The 12,697-nt window shown below is 43.0% G+C and overlaps 2 protein-coding genes across 2 annotated transcripts; both read right to left on the reverse strand.

The window, feature by feature from the left end:
- Window positions 1-9,453: 9,453 nt before the first annotated feature.
- Window positions 9,454-10,157, reverse strand: LOC127336060 (putative germin-like protein 9-2). The gene has a single exon (XM_051362821.2). The coding sequence runs from the start codon at window positions 10,090-10,092 to the stop codon at window positions 9,454-9,456; it is 639 nt and encodes a 212-aa protein (XP_051218781.1). The 5' UTR covers window positions 10,093-10,157.
- A 1,458-nt stretch (window positions 10,158-11,615) lies between these two features.
- LOC127336061 (ubiquitin) lies at window positions 11,616-12,693 on the reverse strand. The gene is made up of 2 exons (XM_051362822.2): window positions 12,580-12,693; window positions 11,616-11,984 (listed from the first exon to the last, which is right to left on the reverse strand). Exon 2 carries the CDS (start codon window positions 11,982-11,984, stop codon window positions 11,751-11,753), a length of 234 nt encoding a protein of 77 aa, XP_051218782.1. The 5' UTR covers window positions 12,580-12,693; the 3' UTR covers window positions 11,616-11,750.
- Between the last annotated feature and the right edge of the window lie 4 nt (window positions 12,694-12,697).

Consider the following 12,697-nt stretch of genomic DNA (forward strand, 5'->3'; position numbering starts at 1 on the left):
ATATAAAACAAAGTACTGTAGCAAAATAACACATGGGTTATCTCCCAAGAAGTTCTTTCTTTATAGCCATTAAGATGGGCTCAGCAGTTTTAATGGTCCACTCGCAGGAAATAGTATTCGAAGCAAAAGAGAGCTTCAAGAGGCAAATTCAAAACAAATTTAAGTCTAACATGCTTCCTATGAAGAGGAATCTTGTACACAAATGAATTCATGAAGAACAAAGTGACAAACATAAGAGGATAAAACACGAGTAACTTCAAGATTCTCAACATAAAGAGGGGAAACTTAATATTATTAAGATGCATATAACCATGTTTCCCTCTCTCATAATAACTTTCAGTAGCATCATTGATGAAATCCACAATATACCCATCACTTAAAACATTCTTATCATGGTTCATATGCATAGAGGTATCATTAATTTTGGCATAAGAAGAGTTCTTCTCATTAACAGTAATTGGAGCAAGATTATTATCAAGAATTTGAACATGGTAAACAAGTTGCATATTAAGGGAATTGTTTTTGGTAATCCAATCATGACTATGATAAGTTTCATAAGGATAGTTATAACCTATATCATAGCATTCTTTATAATAATCATCAAAGGTCGGAGGCACAGTGTCATCATAAGAAATAGAATAGTTATCTTTCACAGTTGGTTTATCTGTGTCCATACCATTATTGTTATTAGAAGGAGATGTATCAAACACATAATGATCAGTAGCAAAAGGATTTTCAAACACCTCTTCCCCAAGCTTAGAGATTTCTATATCATTATGGGAGGAAGCATGGATAGCACTGACACTATGGCAATTATTATCATTTTCAGAATTAGTTTCCCAGAGATTTGTAATATCAAAAGTAGTGTGCTCATTCAAATCATGATCGCTAATGTATGTAAAGGGCATAGGAAGATCATCGTATTCAGATTCATTATCACAATAATCATTAGGAGCAACATACTTACGGTTACCTAGCGTTATCTCATTCACGCGGGGATACGCCGTTACCTCTTTCTTTTTATTCTCCTTCTTCTTCTTCTTCTTCTTCTTCTTCGTTCCCTTCTTCTTCTTCTTCTTCTTCTTCTTCTTCTTCTTCTTCTTCTTCTTCTTCTTCTTCTTCTCTTCCTTCTCCTCGTTCCCTTCTTCAGGAGGAAGAGGCTTGAAGGGTGGCTTGTCCGCATAACCTGATTTACTTTCAGAAACAATAGAAGAAACTTGGGAGGATCCCTCCTTTTCATTAATTAGTTGAAAACACACAGCGGTCCTATCATATTTTGGCAAGGTGTCATCTTCTAAAATATTTTGTATGTAAGTATTTGTATGGCTATAATCAATGCAATAAGAAAAACACCCATGCAGGACATCATCAATATCAAGATCACTCATATGTAACAAAGAGATTTTTCTCGACAGTTCTTCACACCCCAAAAATAAAGTAAGTTCATCATGCTGATTAGGAGTAATTTCATCATCACAATACAAATTTGCAGCACTCATTGGGTTCAAATTATCATTGGAGGAGCATTGAAAATTAAAATGACCCGCTTCATGGCAAACTTCACAAATAAAAGGATAGAGGGCACAAACTTTTTTACCAAGATCATCTAGAGCCCTAAGCCACTTTCTAGTTTTTTCATTAGCATGATGGATACAATATTCATCTTTGATTTGATTAATTCCAGAAGGTCTATGCATTCCACAAAAATTAACATGCTTATAGGAAATAGCATTCTTAGGAATTTGAGCATGCTTATTGCAATCATTAACAACAATTTCATTCTTCATGCAAGCCTCTTTAAAAGGTTCATGATACTTATCAAAATTCTTTTTAGGCAATTCAAAATGAGAAGCAAAAGCTTTATAAAGATTTGCAGCAACTTGAGAGTCAAGACCATAAGTAGCACTCATATTTCGGAATTTATCAGTATCCATAAAAGCTTCAATGCATTCATAATCATAATTTATACCTGACTCTTTACCTTCATTGTTCTCCCATCCTTCAGAGTTCTCCTCAATCCGATCAAGAAGATCCCACCTAGCTTCAACCTCCTTGCTTGTGAAGGATCCCTCCGAACAGGCATCCAGATAGTCCTTGTGTTGTCCTGAAAGCCTCGCATAAAAATTGTTAACAATAACATTATGGGGGAGCTCATGAATGGGACATTTAAGCATTAGTGACTTTAATCTCCCCCACGCTTGAGAGATGCTCTCTCCATCACGAGGATAAAAGTTATAAATGTGATTCCTATCAATATGCACTTCATAAGGAGGATAAAATTTAGAGTAAAAGAGAGATACAATTTCCTCCCAACCAAGAGAATGACTATTCTCCAACAATTTATACCAATGCGCCGCTTTACCAGACAGCGAAACAGAGAATAGCTTCTTCCTCACTTCATCCATAGAGATACCTGCACACTTGAATAACCCGCATAATTCATGCAAAAACAGTAAATGATCTCCAGGATGGACAGTTCCATCCCCTTCATAGCGGTTATCCATAACACGTTCAATAATTTTCATGGGTATCTTGAAACAAGTACTTGCAGTAGGTGGATTTAAAATATCAGAAGCATCATTAGAGTTATCACATATGGGAGATAAAGCATTATCAGAGCAAAATATTTCTTCAAAAGCTGAAGAGCAAAAAAGATTATTTTTATATAAACTAGCTTCCCCAAGCTTAGACTTATTCATAGCATTAGCAGTGATTGCGTTCATACTAATAACATTGCTACTAGCATGCAATTGAGGCTCCATAGGTTCTTTAATTTTCGCATCACACAATTCATGTCCTAACTTAGGAAATAAATCAAAAAGCTCATAGTTGTATTCCATTGTGCCTTACTAGTGTAAACAAGAAACAAAAAGTTGCAATTGCAGGATCTAAAGGAAATAGGTTTGAGCAAAACACAATGGCGCCAGAAAAGTACTGTTACCTGGAACCGGAGTACGAGTGCCTTTTACCTTTCCTCCCCGGCAACGGCGCCAGAAAAGTGCTTGATGTCTACGGGAGCTTCTATTCTTGTAGACAGTGTTGGGCCTCCAAGAGCAGAGGTTTGTAGAACAGCAGCAAGTTTCCCTTGAGTGGATCACCCAAGGTTTATCGATCTCAGGGAGGAAGAGGTCAAAGATATCCCTCTCAAGCAACCCTGCAACCACAAAGCAAGAAGTCTCTTGTGTCCCCAACACACCTAATACACTTGTCAGATGTATAGGTGCACTAGTTCGGCGAAGAGATAGTGAGATGCAAGTAATATGGATGAGTATGAGTGGTAATAGCAATCTGAATAAAATATGGCAGCGAGCAAACATGTAACAAAACAGTAAACAAACGGAGATTCGATGCTTGGAAGCAAGGCCTAGGGATCCTGCTTTCACTAGTGGACACTCTCAACAATGATCACATAATAGGACTACTCTACACCCTCTTGTTGGATGATGAACACCATTGTGTAGGATTACACGAACCCTCAATGCCGGAGTTAACAAGCTCCACAATATTCAATGTTCATATTTAAATAACCTTAGAGTGCAAGATAGATCAACACAACCAAACCAAGTACTAACATAGCATGCACACTTCTACCATCACACTATGAAAGGAGGAATAGGTCGCATCAATACCATCATAGTAATAGTTAACTTCATAATCTACAAGAGATCACAATCATAGCATAAACCAAGTACTTCATGATGCACACACTGCCAACATTACATCATGGAGGAGGAATAGACTACTTTAATAACATCACTAGAGTAGCACATAGATGATATTCAACTAGATCACATAAAGAGAGAGATGAACCACATAGCTACAGCGGAGCCCTCAGCCCCGGGGGTGAATTACTCCCTCCTCATCATGGAGACAGCGATGGCGGTGAAGATGGCGGTGGAGACGGCGGTGGAGATGACTCCGGGGGCAATTCCCCGTCCCGGCAGGGTGCCGGAACAGAGACTTCTGTCCCCCGAATAGGAGTTTCGCGATGGCGGCGGCGTTACAGTAGCTTTTCTGGAGTTTCGTCAATCGGTCCTGCGTTTTTAGGTCGAAAGGGGTTTTATAGGCGAAGAGGCGGCGCAAGGGGGCGCCTGGGGTGCCCTCCCCATAGGCCGGCGCGGCCAGGGGCTGGCCCGCGCGGCCCTATGGTGTGGGGGCCCCAGGCCTCCCCTCTGACTCCCCTTCGGTGTTCTGGAGCCTCCCGGGAAAAATAAGATCTTTGGCGTTGATTTCGTCCAATTCCGAGAATATTGCCCGAACAGCCTTTCTGGAACCAAAAACAGCAGAAAACAGGAACTGACAGTGTGGCATCTTGTTAATAGGTTAGTTCCGGAAAATGCATAATAATGACATATAATGTGTATAAAACATGTGAGTATCATCATAAAAGTAGCATGGAACATAAGAAATTATAGATACGTTTGAGACGTATCAATAGCCTTGACAATCCTGCATCAGCATTCTCCATGCCTTCGCGAACTTCGGTTCCATGAAATTCTAGGAAGGAGAGTGCGTCCAGGAGAGGATCATTGTCGGGATCTTCAAGCTCAAAGTCTTGATTTGTCTTTCCTGCCGCAGAAAATATATGTTGATCGACAGCAGGCAAAGAAAGTCAAATAAAAAAAAGATATAAGGAATCGACAAAATTACCAAGGAAGCGCCGATTCTGCGCGTTCAAGCGCTTGATGATCGCCTTTTCACGAGTAGCCTGGGCGGCCTGGTGTTCATGCAACGCAGTTTCGGCGTCATCAAGTCTTTTTTGCAGATCCTCGACACCAGCAGCTTTTGCCAGGGCTTTCTCAGCATCTGTTTTCGCTTGGATAGCGTCAAGTTCAGCCTTCTTGCGAGCCGTTTCACTTTGCTCCAGTTTCTGAGCAAGAGTGTCGACAAACTTGTTGGCTTCTGAAAGTTTCTCTGTCAAGATAGTAAAAGAATCGTCAAAAATACGACAATACAGGAGCAAGAAGTTATAAACAAGGGCTATGAAAAAAGTTATTACCTTCAGTCTTGCTAGCATATTCACGGTACCCGACAAATTGGGCACCGATACGAACAAGCTCTTTGATCATAGGCTGGAAAAGAAGGACAAAGAAAGAAAACGTCGGTATGAGAAAAATATGAAGGCATAAAGAAGCAAACAAGGGGAAATATAGTAATAAGCAAATTAAGAACTTACTTCGTCCAAAAGAGGATTCGAGGAGCTACCCAATTGGAGGGTAGGCTCCGCGATCGTTTCCACCCTTGTCCTTTTTGGTGAAGGGACAAGAGGGCTTGAAGGTGGAGTGGGAGCGCCAACGTTTGGTTGAGGAGGCGAGGATTCCTCTCCTTCGACTGGTGTTTCCGAAACAACTAAAGTATGTGACGTACTCGTTCGAGCAGCCACATCAAGAGTTGGTATTTCTCCCTCATCATCAGTGCGATTAAAAAACGACAGCATAAAAAGCAAGATAGACAAAAATCTTCGAGTACAAAAATAATAAAAAAAAGAAGGGATGACTTACGAGCTGATGAGGGATCCAAGGTATGGATCATAAGCTGCCTTCTGACGTGAAGGACCAACTTCTTCGGCTTTGGAGGTGCCGGAATCCTCGGCATCATTCCTTTTCCTTTTGTTCCTCGGAGAAACAGCAGGAGGAGGAGATTGTGCTGATGTAGTGCCTTCGGAGGCAGCTTCCTTTTCAGAAGATCCCGCAGATTTTAAAGAATCTACGGGTTCATTCACAAACGAGGGGGCATCTTGGTTGTCGTCGGTGATAATAGCCCTTTCCTTGACTTCTCCACCTTCAGGAAGGGGAGGGAGCGAGACGAGATTTGGATGGTTCTATACAAAAAGCAGGGAAAGATGTTAAAAGAGTAGGAAAATAAAAAAAATAAGATAGCAAAGCAATAGCAAATCAAGCGACAAAGCTTACCTTGGGAAGTGGATTGGTGGCGCTGAATGGTTTTACGCGACAAGAAGAAGAGACAGGATCTTTTTTGCTGAGAGACGAGATTTTTCGGACAAGTTTTTCTAAATCCTTGACCTCTAAATCCATCGACAACCGATCTACGTCCGTGTCGCCAGAATATTTCCAGAGAGGGTGTTTGCGAGCTTGAAGAGGCTGCACTCTGGTTCTTAGAAAATAGGCTGTGATTTGGATACCTGATAACTCTTTGCCGCGAGTATTTTGCAACTCATGGATACGAGCCATCAGGGCTTCCGTCGCTGTTCTTTCTTCTTCGGTAGCCTCTGCGTCCCAGGAGCGGCGGCGAAGAATTTTCTCGGCACCATCAAAAGGAGGGATGTTGTCTTCAGCACATCCATGGTTCTTCTCCTGAATGTACAACCATTTCTTGCGCCACCCTTGAACCGAATCAGGGAGTTTGACGTCGAAGTAATCAACGGTGGGGCGAACGGAAATTACAACGCCGCCTATATTATAGGCGACATTGGGAGAGCCATTACGGCGGCAGAAGAAAATGCGCTTCCATAGCGCCCAGTTAGGCTGGACGCCAAGGAAGGCTTCGCAGAGGGTGATAAAAATAGAAATATGGAGGATAGAATTGGGCGTCAGGTGGTGAAGTTGCAGACCATAAATGAAGAGCAGTCCGCGGAGAAAAGGATGAATGGGGGCGGAAAGACCACGGATGAGGTGGTCGATAAAACTTACCCGATACCCCATTGGAGGGGTTGGGTAGCTTTCTTCACTAGGGAAGCGCAGTGCGTTGGGCTTCTTATTGAGCCCCAGCTTCTTCAGAAGATTGATGTCCTGAGCGGAAAACTTGGACCTTTCCCACTCCGCGGCTCCCAGATCTACGGCAGCCATGGAGGATTCCGGCGTGCTGTGCCTGGTCAAACGACGCGGTGGCATCAACAATGGCGCAGGAGTGCAGCTTGGAAAAGATGAGCTTGAGGAATTGAGGAGCGCAGGAGGTTTTTTGCAGAGGAGAGCACAAGAACGGCGCGAGCAGAAGTGCTCGAGGAAGAAGAAGAAGATCTTATATAGAGGGGCGGCGAAACTGCGGACCGTTGGATGGAAAAATCGTGCAGCAGATGATAGCCACGTAGGAACAAGGGTAAAAAAGTATTTTTACATTAGAGGAGTTACGGTGCGTGCGCCAAGAAAAGCGGAGGACGTGTGTCCCCCACTTGCACGACGTGTCAACGTGGTGGAAAAAACGGACCCACAAGGCAGAGAGAGAGTGGTACTTAAGCTTTATAGACGGAAAAATTGCGACTATTAACAGCAATGAAGTAACTTTGACCAAGGGAGAAAATTTCGACAAGAAAAATAAAAGAAGATTGGCGACAGGAGAAGTTATTGAATACTTCGGGAGCCTTTGATCAAATACAAGTTTTTGCCCAAATGCTCGGGGGCTACTTTGAAAAAAGTAAAATTCGAGTATGACAATACAGAATTTGCGGGAGCCTATGATCAAATGCAAAGCTTTTGTTCATAGCCTCGGGGGCTACTCCCATCGGGAGCGCTGTTCGCGCACCCGAGAGATAAAAAAAAAAGAGAGAGAAGAAGAAAATTTCGAGAAGAAATGACAGTATAGCGACACGGTGCACTAAAATGTTGAGCCTACAACCAAGCACAAGTCCTTGGTTGTAGCCTCGGGGGCTACTCCCATCGGGAACGCTGTTCGCGTGCCCGATGAAATTATAAAAAATAGAAAGAAAAAGAAGAAAGAAGGAGCATATTTCGAGTTATAAAGATAACTCTACATATACTCCCATCGGGAAAGCAATATAAGTCATCCGTTGACTCGAACAAATGTGCTATTCCAACAGCCGAATAAGCACTCGACAATATATTCTCAGAACGCCAAAAGTTGCGAATAAATTCTGAATGCTGCAAAACACTGCGAAGGTAAGACCCCAGATCCGTTCTGTGCGGCGTGGCGCCGTCTCTGACGATGGTTTGCTACTTTTATCCGTATCAACAGATACGAAGAAAAATCCTAACGGACGCGTTAGGTACTCGAAAAATATGACTGGGACTCGACAGAATGGTAAGACCTTAAGCGGCACCTGTCGAAGTTTACACCAGTATCCCGAGATCATGTCCAGGGACGTGATCTTGAAGTAGGTTTTCGCGGATTGCCACTAGAGCAGTTAACTAGTACCTGATCCGTCAGATGAACTAGCCCCAACTACCAATATCCCTGTACAATATAGAAATTCATATGCAAAGACATGTGAAAAGGTTCAGAGTTGTCGAAAAAATATAAAAGTGGAGATTTTACCTGACTCTACGATTCAAATAAAATCTCGGGGGCTACTGATATAGGCATCCCCAATGGGCCTGCCGAAGATAGTACCCGGGGTTTACTGAAGGCCACGACCAGAAGGATGAGAAGATTTCGAAGCCCAAGATGCTGTTTTGGAAAGATAGAGTTGTAATAGGAAGTGTCAATTGTAATCTGGCGGGACGGGTTAGAAACCCTATCGTACTCTGTAAACCTGTGTATTACGAATCCCTCGGCTCCAACTTGCATATAAGGGGAGTCGAGGGACAGAGAGATCATCGAATCATTGTTGAGCAAACCCTAGTTTCTATTTCGTCGAGTACTTTTCGGCTGAAACCTTCGAGATCTACTTGCCCTCTACATCCAACGAAACCCTAGTCTACTACTTGTAGGCATTGACAAGTTAATCCCTTGTCAACCGCTAAATGGTTTAGCTTCCGCTATAGCTTCAATAGCTTCTGAACGGGGTGTCCGCTAAATCAAATAGCCTGCTATTTTTTTCCTTGGATATAACATGGGACAAAGGGAGTATGTATGTTCTATGGTTTGCTGTTTTTTTCATGCATATTTGTTGTTTTCTACTGAATTTCCCCCACTAGGGTCTGACATTTTTTTTTTTTTTTTTTTTTGCATGGACTAGGGTCTGACATTGCCAAGCGAGAGAGCAGACTTGCCATTCTATACGGGTGATAAGTTAAAACTACTAAAAAATGTATATAATCCTCTAAAACTAGGAAATCCACTTCGGCTCACGAGTGAATATGAACTCGTTGCGTGAAAATACATTTTAAAGTGTCAAAAAATTCTAAAATAAAATTTTGCATGTATATCTGGACTCGTACACAAGTTTTCAGGAAAAAAATTTATTTCTACATACATGACATTTTTTCGTCTTTTTTGTACATACCACATAAAATGTTGTTTTCCCACAAAAATTTGTGTATGAACATAGAATATCACGATGTACACCAGAAATTTTATTTTAGAATTTTTTAACATTTTTAAAATTGTTTTTAAATTATTTTGTATAATAGATGCATATGCATGCTCTTTAAATCACATAGACCATAAGTATGGGGGCTTAATTTTACATAGTACTGGCAGTAGTAATGACTTTATTCCAGCAGTGTGTACATCATAGTTACATGTGCTAGCTTGATGGCCTGATTCATGGCTGCGACATCCCAGGTCGGGGAAGACAACAGTTTAGCACATCTTTAATCATGGCTTCTTGGGCGGCGGAGTGAGTGCCGCCTTTAGTTTCTGCACCGTCGGCACGTCGGTCTTGAACGACTTGGCGAGAACGGTGTCATCGACGCCGGTGCCGAAGACGGTGACGGGCACGGACACAATGCCTGGGGCGGCACTGCCAAACGCCGAGAGCGCAACAGCTGGGCCGGCCCCCTTGTTGTTCTGGTAGTGCACCAGCCCCTTCGGGAATACGAACATGTCTCCGATGGTTAGATCTTGCGTGTAGAGCTTGCCAGCCGTGTCAATGAAGCCCACGGAGAGCGCGCCGTCAACGACGAGCAGAAGCTCGGCGGCGCGCGGGTGGGTGTGTGGCGGGTTCACGGTGCCCGGCGGGAACACGAGCCTAGCGTAGGACACGCTCTGCCCGTTCAGGGCCGGGAACTCCGCCGCGCTGGCCTTGGTCGCCGCGAAAGCGGCCACCGGCATCGTGTAGCCGCGGAAGCCAGTGAAGGTGAAGTAGTCGCCCGTGATGTTCGCTGGCCCGCCGAGCATGGTCGGGGCGACGAAGTCGGTGAGGATGTCCGGGTCGCCCGCTACAGCAGCCATTGGCGCCGAAGCCAGTGCAAGCACCGCCAGTGCCAAGGAGTAGTAGCAGCTGACTGACGCCATTAGCACAAATGGTCTTATGCTGATGCAAGCTAGCTCGTGGTTGTGGCGATGGAGAAGGCTTGATGGTTCATCAGTGAGGCAGCACACTTTATAAGCAGGTGTAAGCACCAAAGAGATGACGTCTTCTTTGACTTGTTCTTCAGTCTCTTGTTCGACAGCACAAGAGAGGTTGCATAGAGAATAACGACCAATTTGCTGGCAAAGATACTTGCAAATAAAATAGCAGGCCAATTTGCCCCGAGTTGCTAACTTGGGAAATCTTTCTGCTTAAGTACTTGCTGATGTACAATTCTGTATGTTTGTTTTGTCAGAAAAAAGTTGTATCATGCCGTAACTTATCTGAGAAGTAAAAACATGTCTGGATTACATCCGAAGCACACCGATTATATCAACAAGATTTAAATTGTTGGCTGGCTGAAACTTGACTTGCTAAAAATGATTCGGAGATCTGAACTGAACCCAATAGTAAAGTTTCATTTACTTATGTGAACTCACAGAAATGATGATTCATCATGCTCAATCCTACATATATGACCATATCCTCCCAAAAACCAGGTACCAATAGCTTCTGAAACATGAGCATGGACATCAGAAAATACAAATACAATCTGGCAATTTAAATAGATCTCACTGCCCTTGAAAACATCTTTAAAACCTGTAACCAATTCAGAACCATTCAGAATTACTGCCAAGACCCACAACACACACACACACACACACACACACACACACACACACACACACACAGTACCTCGCTCTCGCAAATGATAAATAAACTGAAATATAGCATCAACATCCAGTACTAGACTATTATAACTTCCACTGAACACATCATTGATCATGTCATCCTGACGTCTATCCTTTCCAACAGGCCAGGAAGATAAATACGCAGAGCAGTGTACTAGGGACAGGAAGAAACTTACAAACAATGCCCAGGGTGTAACCAGGCAGTTTTGAGGATGACCAACACGCACAGAACAGTAATGGGACAAGAAATACCATAGCAGCATTGTCTCAATAATACGGAAGAGGAGGGATTGGAGGTGGAGGCAGCGCTAGGTTTTATTTTTTTTAGACTTGTAAGTAAAGTTGGCTACTGTAAATGAAAAGGACCAAAGCATGATAAACAAAAAGGATAATTCGTCAGCATGATAATGTAGGTGTTCAGTTTTTATATGCTTATTATTCAGTGTCGTTCAGTCCTAGCGGTATCATGGACCATGGATATCGACCACGTTCTCTACCATCGTGTCTCTCTGAATTTTGAGAACTGAGAGAGATTGAGGGCAACAAACAACAGTAGATACATATACATAGATAAATATACAGTGCACGTTTAGTAGGACCATGGGATACTTGGTTAGGCAACAATGCCCATGGTGTCGCCAAGCATCTAGCAGCGTTAAGTTTTGAGTTGACTGAACGATCAACATGCACATGAAACTATGAAAGTGAAATAAAAATCATCGCAACATTGCATCAATATAATAGTAAGTCGAAAGCAACTGCTTATGGCAGATAATGTTCTCCAGAGCAAAGTAGCAAACACAAGTTGATCTCAATCCACGATAGAACTGCCTACTGAGACAGACAACGCAAAGCAACTAAATTAAAGACTGAAAACCTAAACGACAAAGAACTGCATCATCAGAGCAAGCTTAAAGGCCACCGCGGAGGCGCAGGACGAGGTGGAGAGTGGACTCCTTCTGGATGTTGTAGTCGGCGAGGGTACGGCCATCCTCAAGCTGCTTGCCAGCAAAGATGAGGCGCTGCTGGTCCGGCGGGATGCCCTCCTTGTCCTGGATCTTCGCCTTAACGTTGTCGATCGTGTCAGAGGACTCCACCTCTAGGGTGATGGTCTTGCCGGTCAGGGTCTTCACGAAGATCTGCATCTGGAAGAAGGAGATATGGTTTAGGATCGCATCTTGTACAAGTTGGAAAATCGAGGTACAGATTTGGCGTCACAAACAAAATCAGTATGAAAAGCAAAGGGACAGATGTGTTTTATAGTTCCTAAAAGGCATATTAAGTATTAACAAGCAGGCTACTGCAGCAGAGACAAACACGCAGATCAATTCTTCGTGCAAGAGGGTATATGGACATAGGTAAATCGGTTGCGAGTTGCGATTTTAGTGCTGAACTACCTATAGATAACTGTGCAATCCTAACATATTTCCTTTAACTGAAATTAGTAGTCGCGCACCAGATGGCTACGATCACGACGAAAAATAAAATTAGGACCATCATTATCTTTTCTTTCATGCATGTAAATCTTTACACAAGCTCGAGCAAGATGAACAATGTTAAGTCGTCACTCAAAAACTTACGCGCAGGATTAAGAGCAGCCTAGAAAAACTAGACCCTAATTGACGCGATCAAGATGAATAAACTCCAGGTCATGGGCAGGATTAAGGAGATACTGATAATCTAATCTAAAATCGCAAACAAACCGACGAGGATCGATCATGAAGAACTGCAATTGTTTACCTTGGCTAAACGGCGATTGGATCTGGATTTCTCTTCGATCGGTTGCGCAATCTTCTGTGGAGAATCCCTCGAGGAGGAACTCTGCAATTTATAGACGCCGGGCTCGTCGGTGCGAGGC

Source organism: Lolium perenne, chromosome 2, assembly GCF_019359855.2.
Source record: "Lolium perenne isolate Kyuss_39 chromosome 2, Kyuss_2.0, whole genome shotgun sequence".
In the NCBI taxonomy this organism is placed as follows: domain Eukaryota; kingdom Viridiplantae; phylum Streptophyta; class Magnoliopsida; order Poales; family Poaceae; genus Lolium; species Lolium perenne.

What these genes read in the sequence shown, in the direction of transcription:
- LOC127336060 (XM_051362821.2), bottom strand. Translation starts at nt 10,092, where the DNA reads ATGGCGTCAGTCAGCTGCTACTACTCCTTGGCACTGGCGGTGCTTGCA.
- LOC127336061 (XM_051362822.2), bottom strand. Translation starts at nt 11,984, where the DNA reads ATGCAGATCTTCGTGAAGACCCTGACCGGCAAGACCATCACCCTAGAG.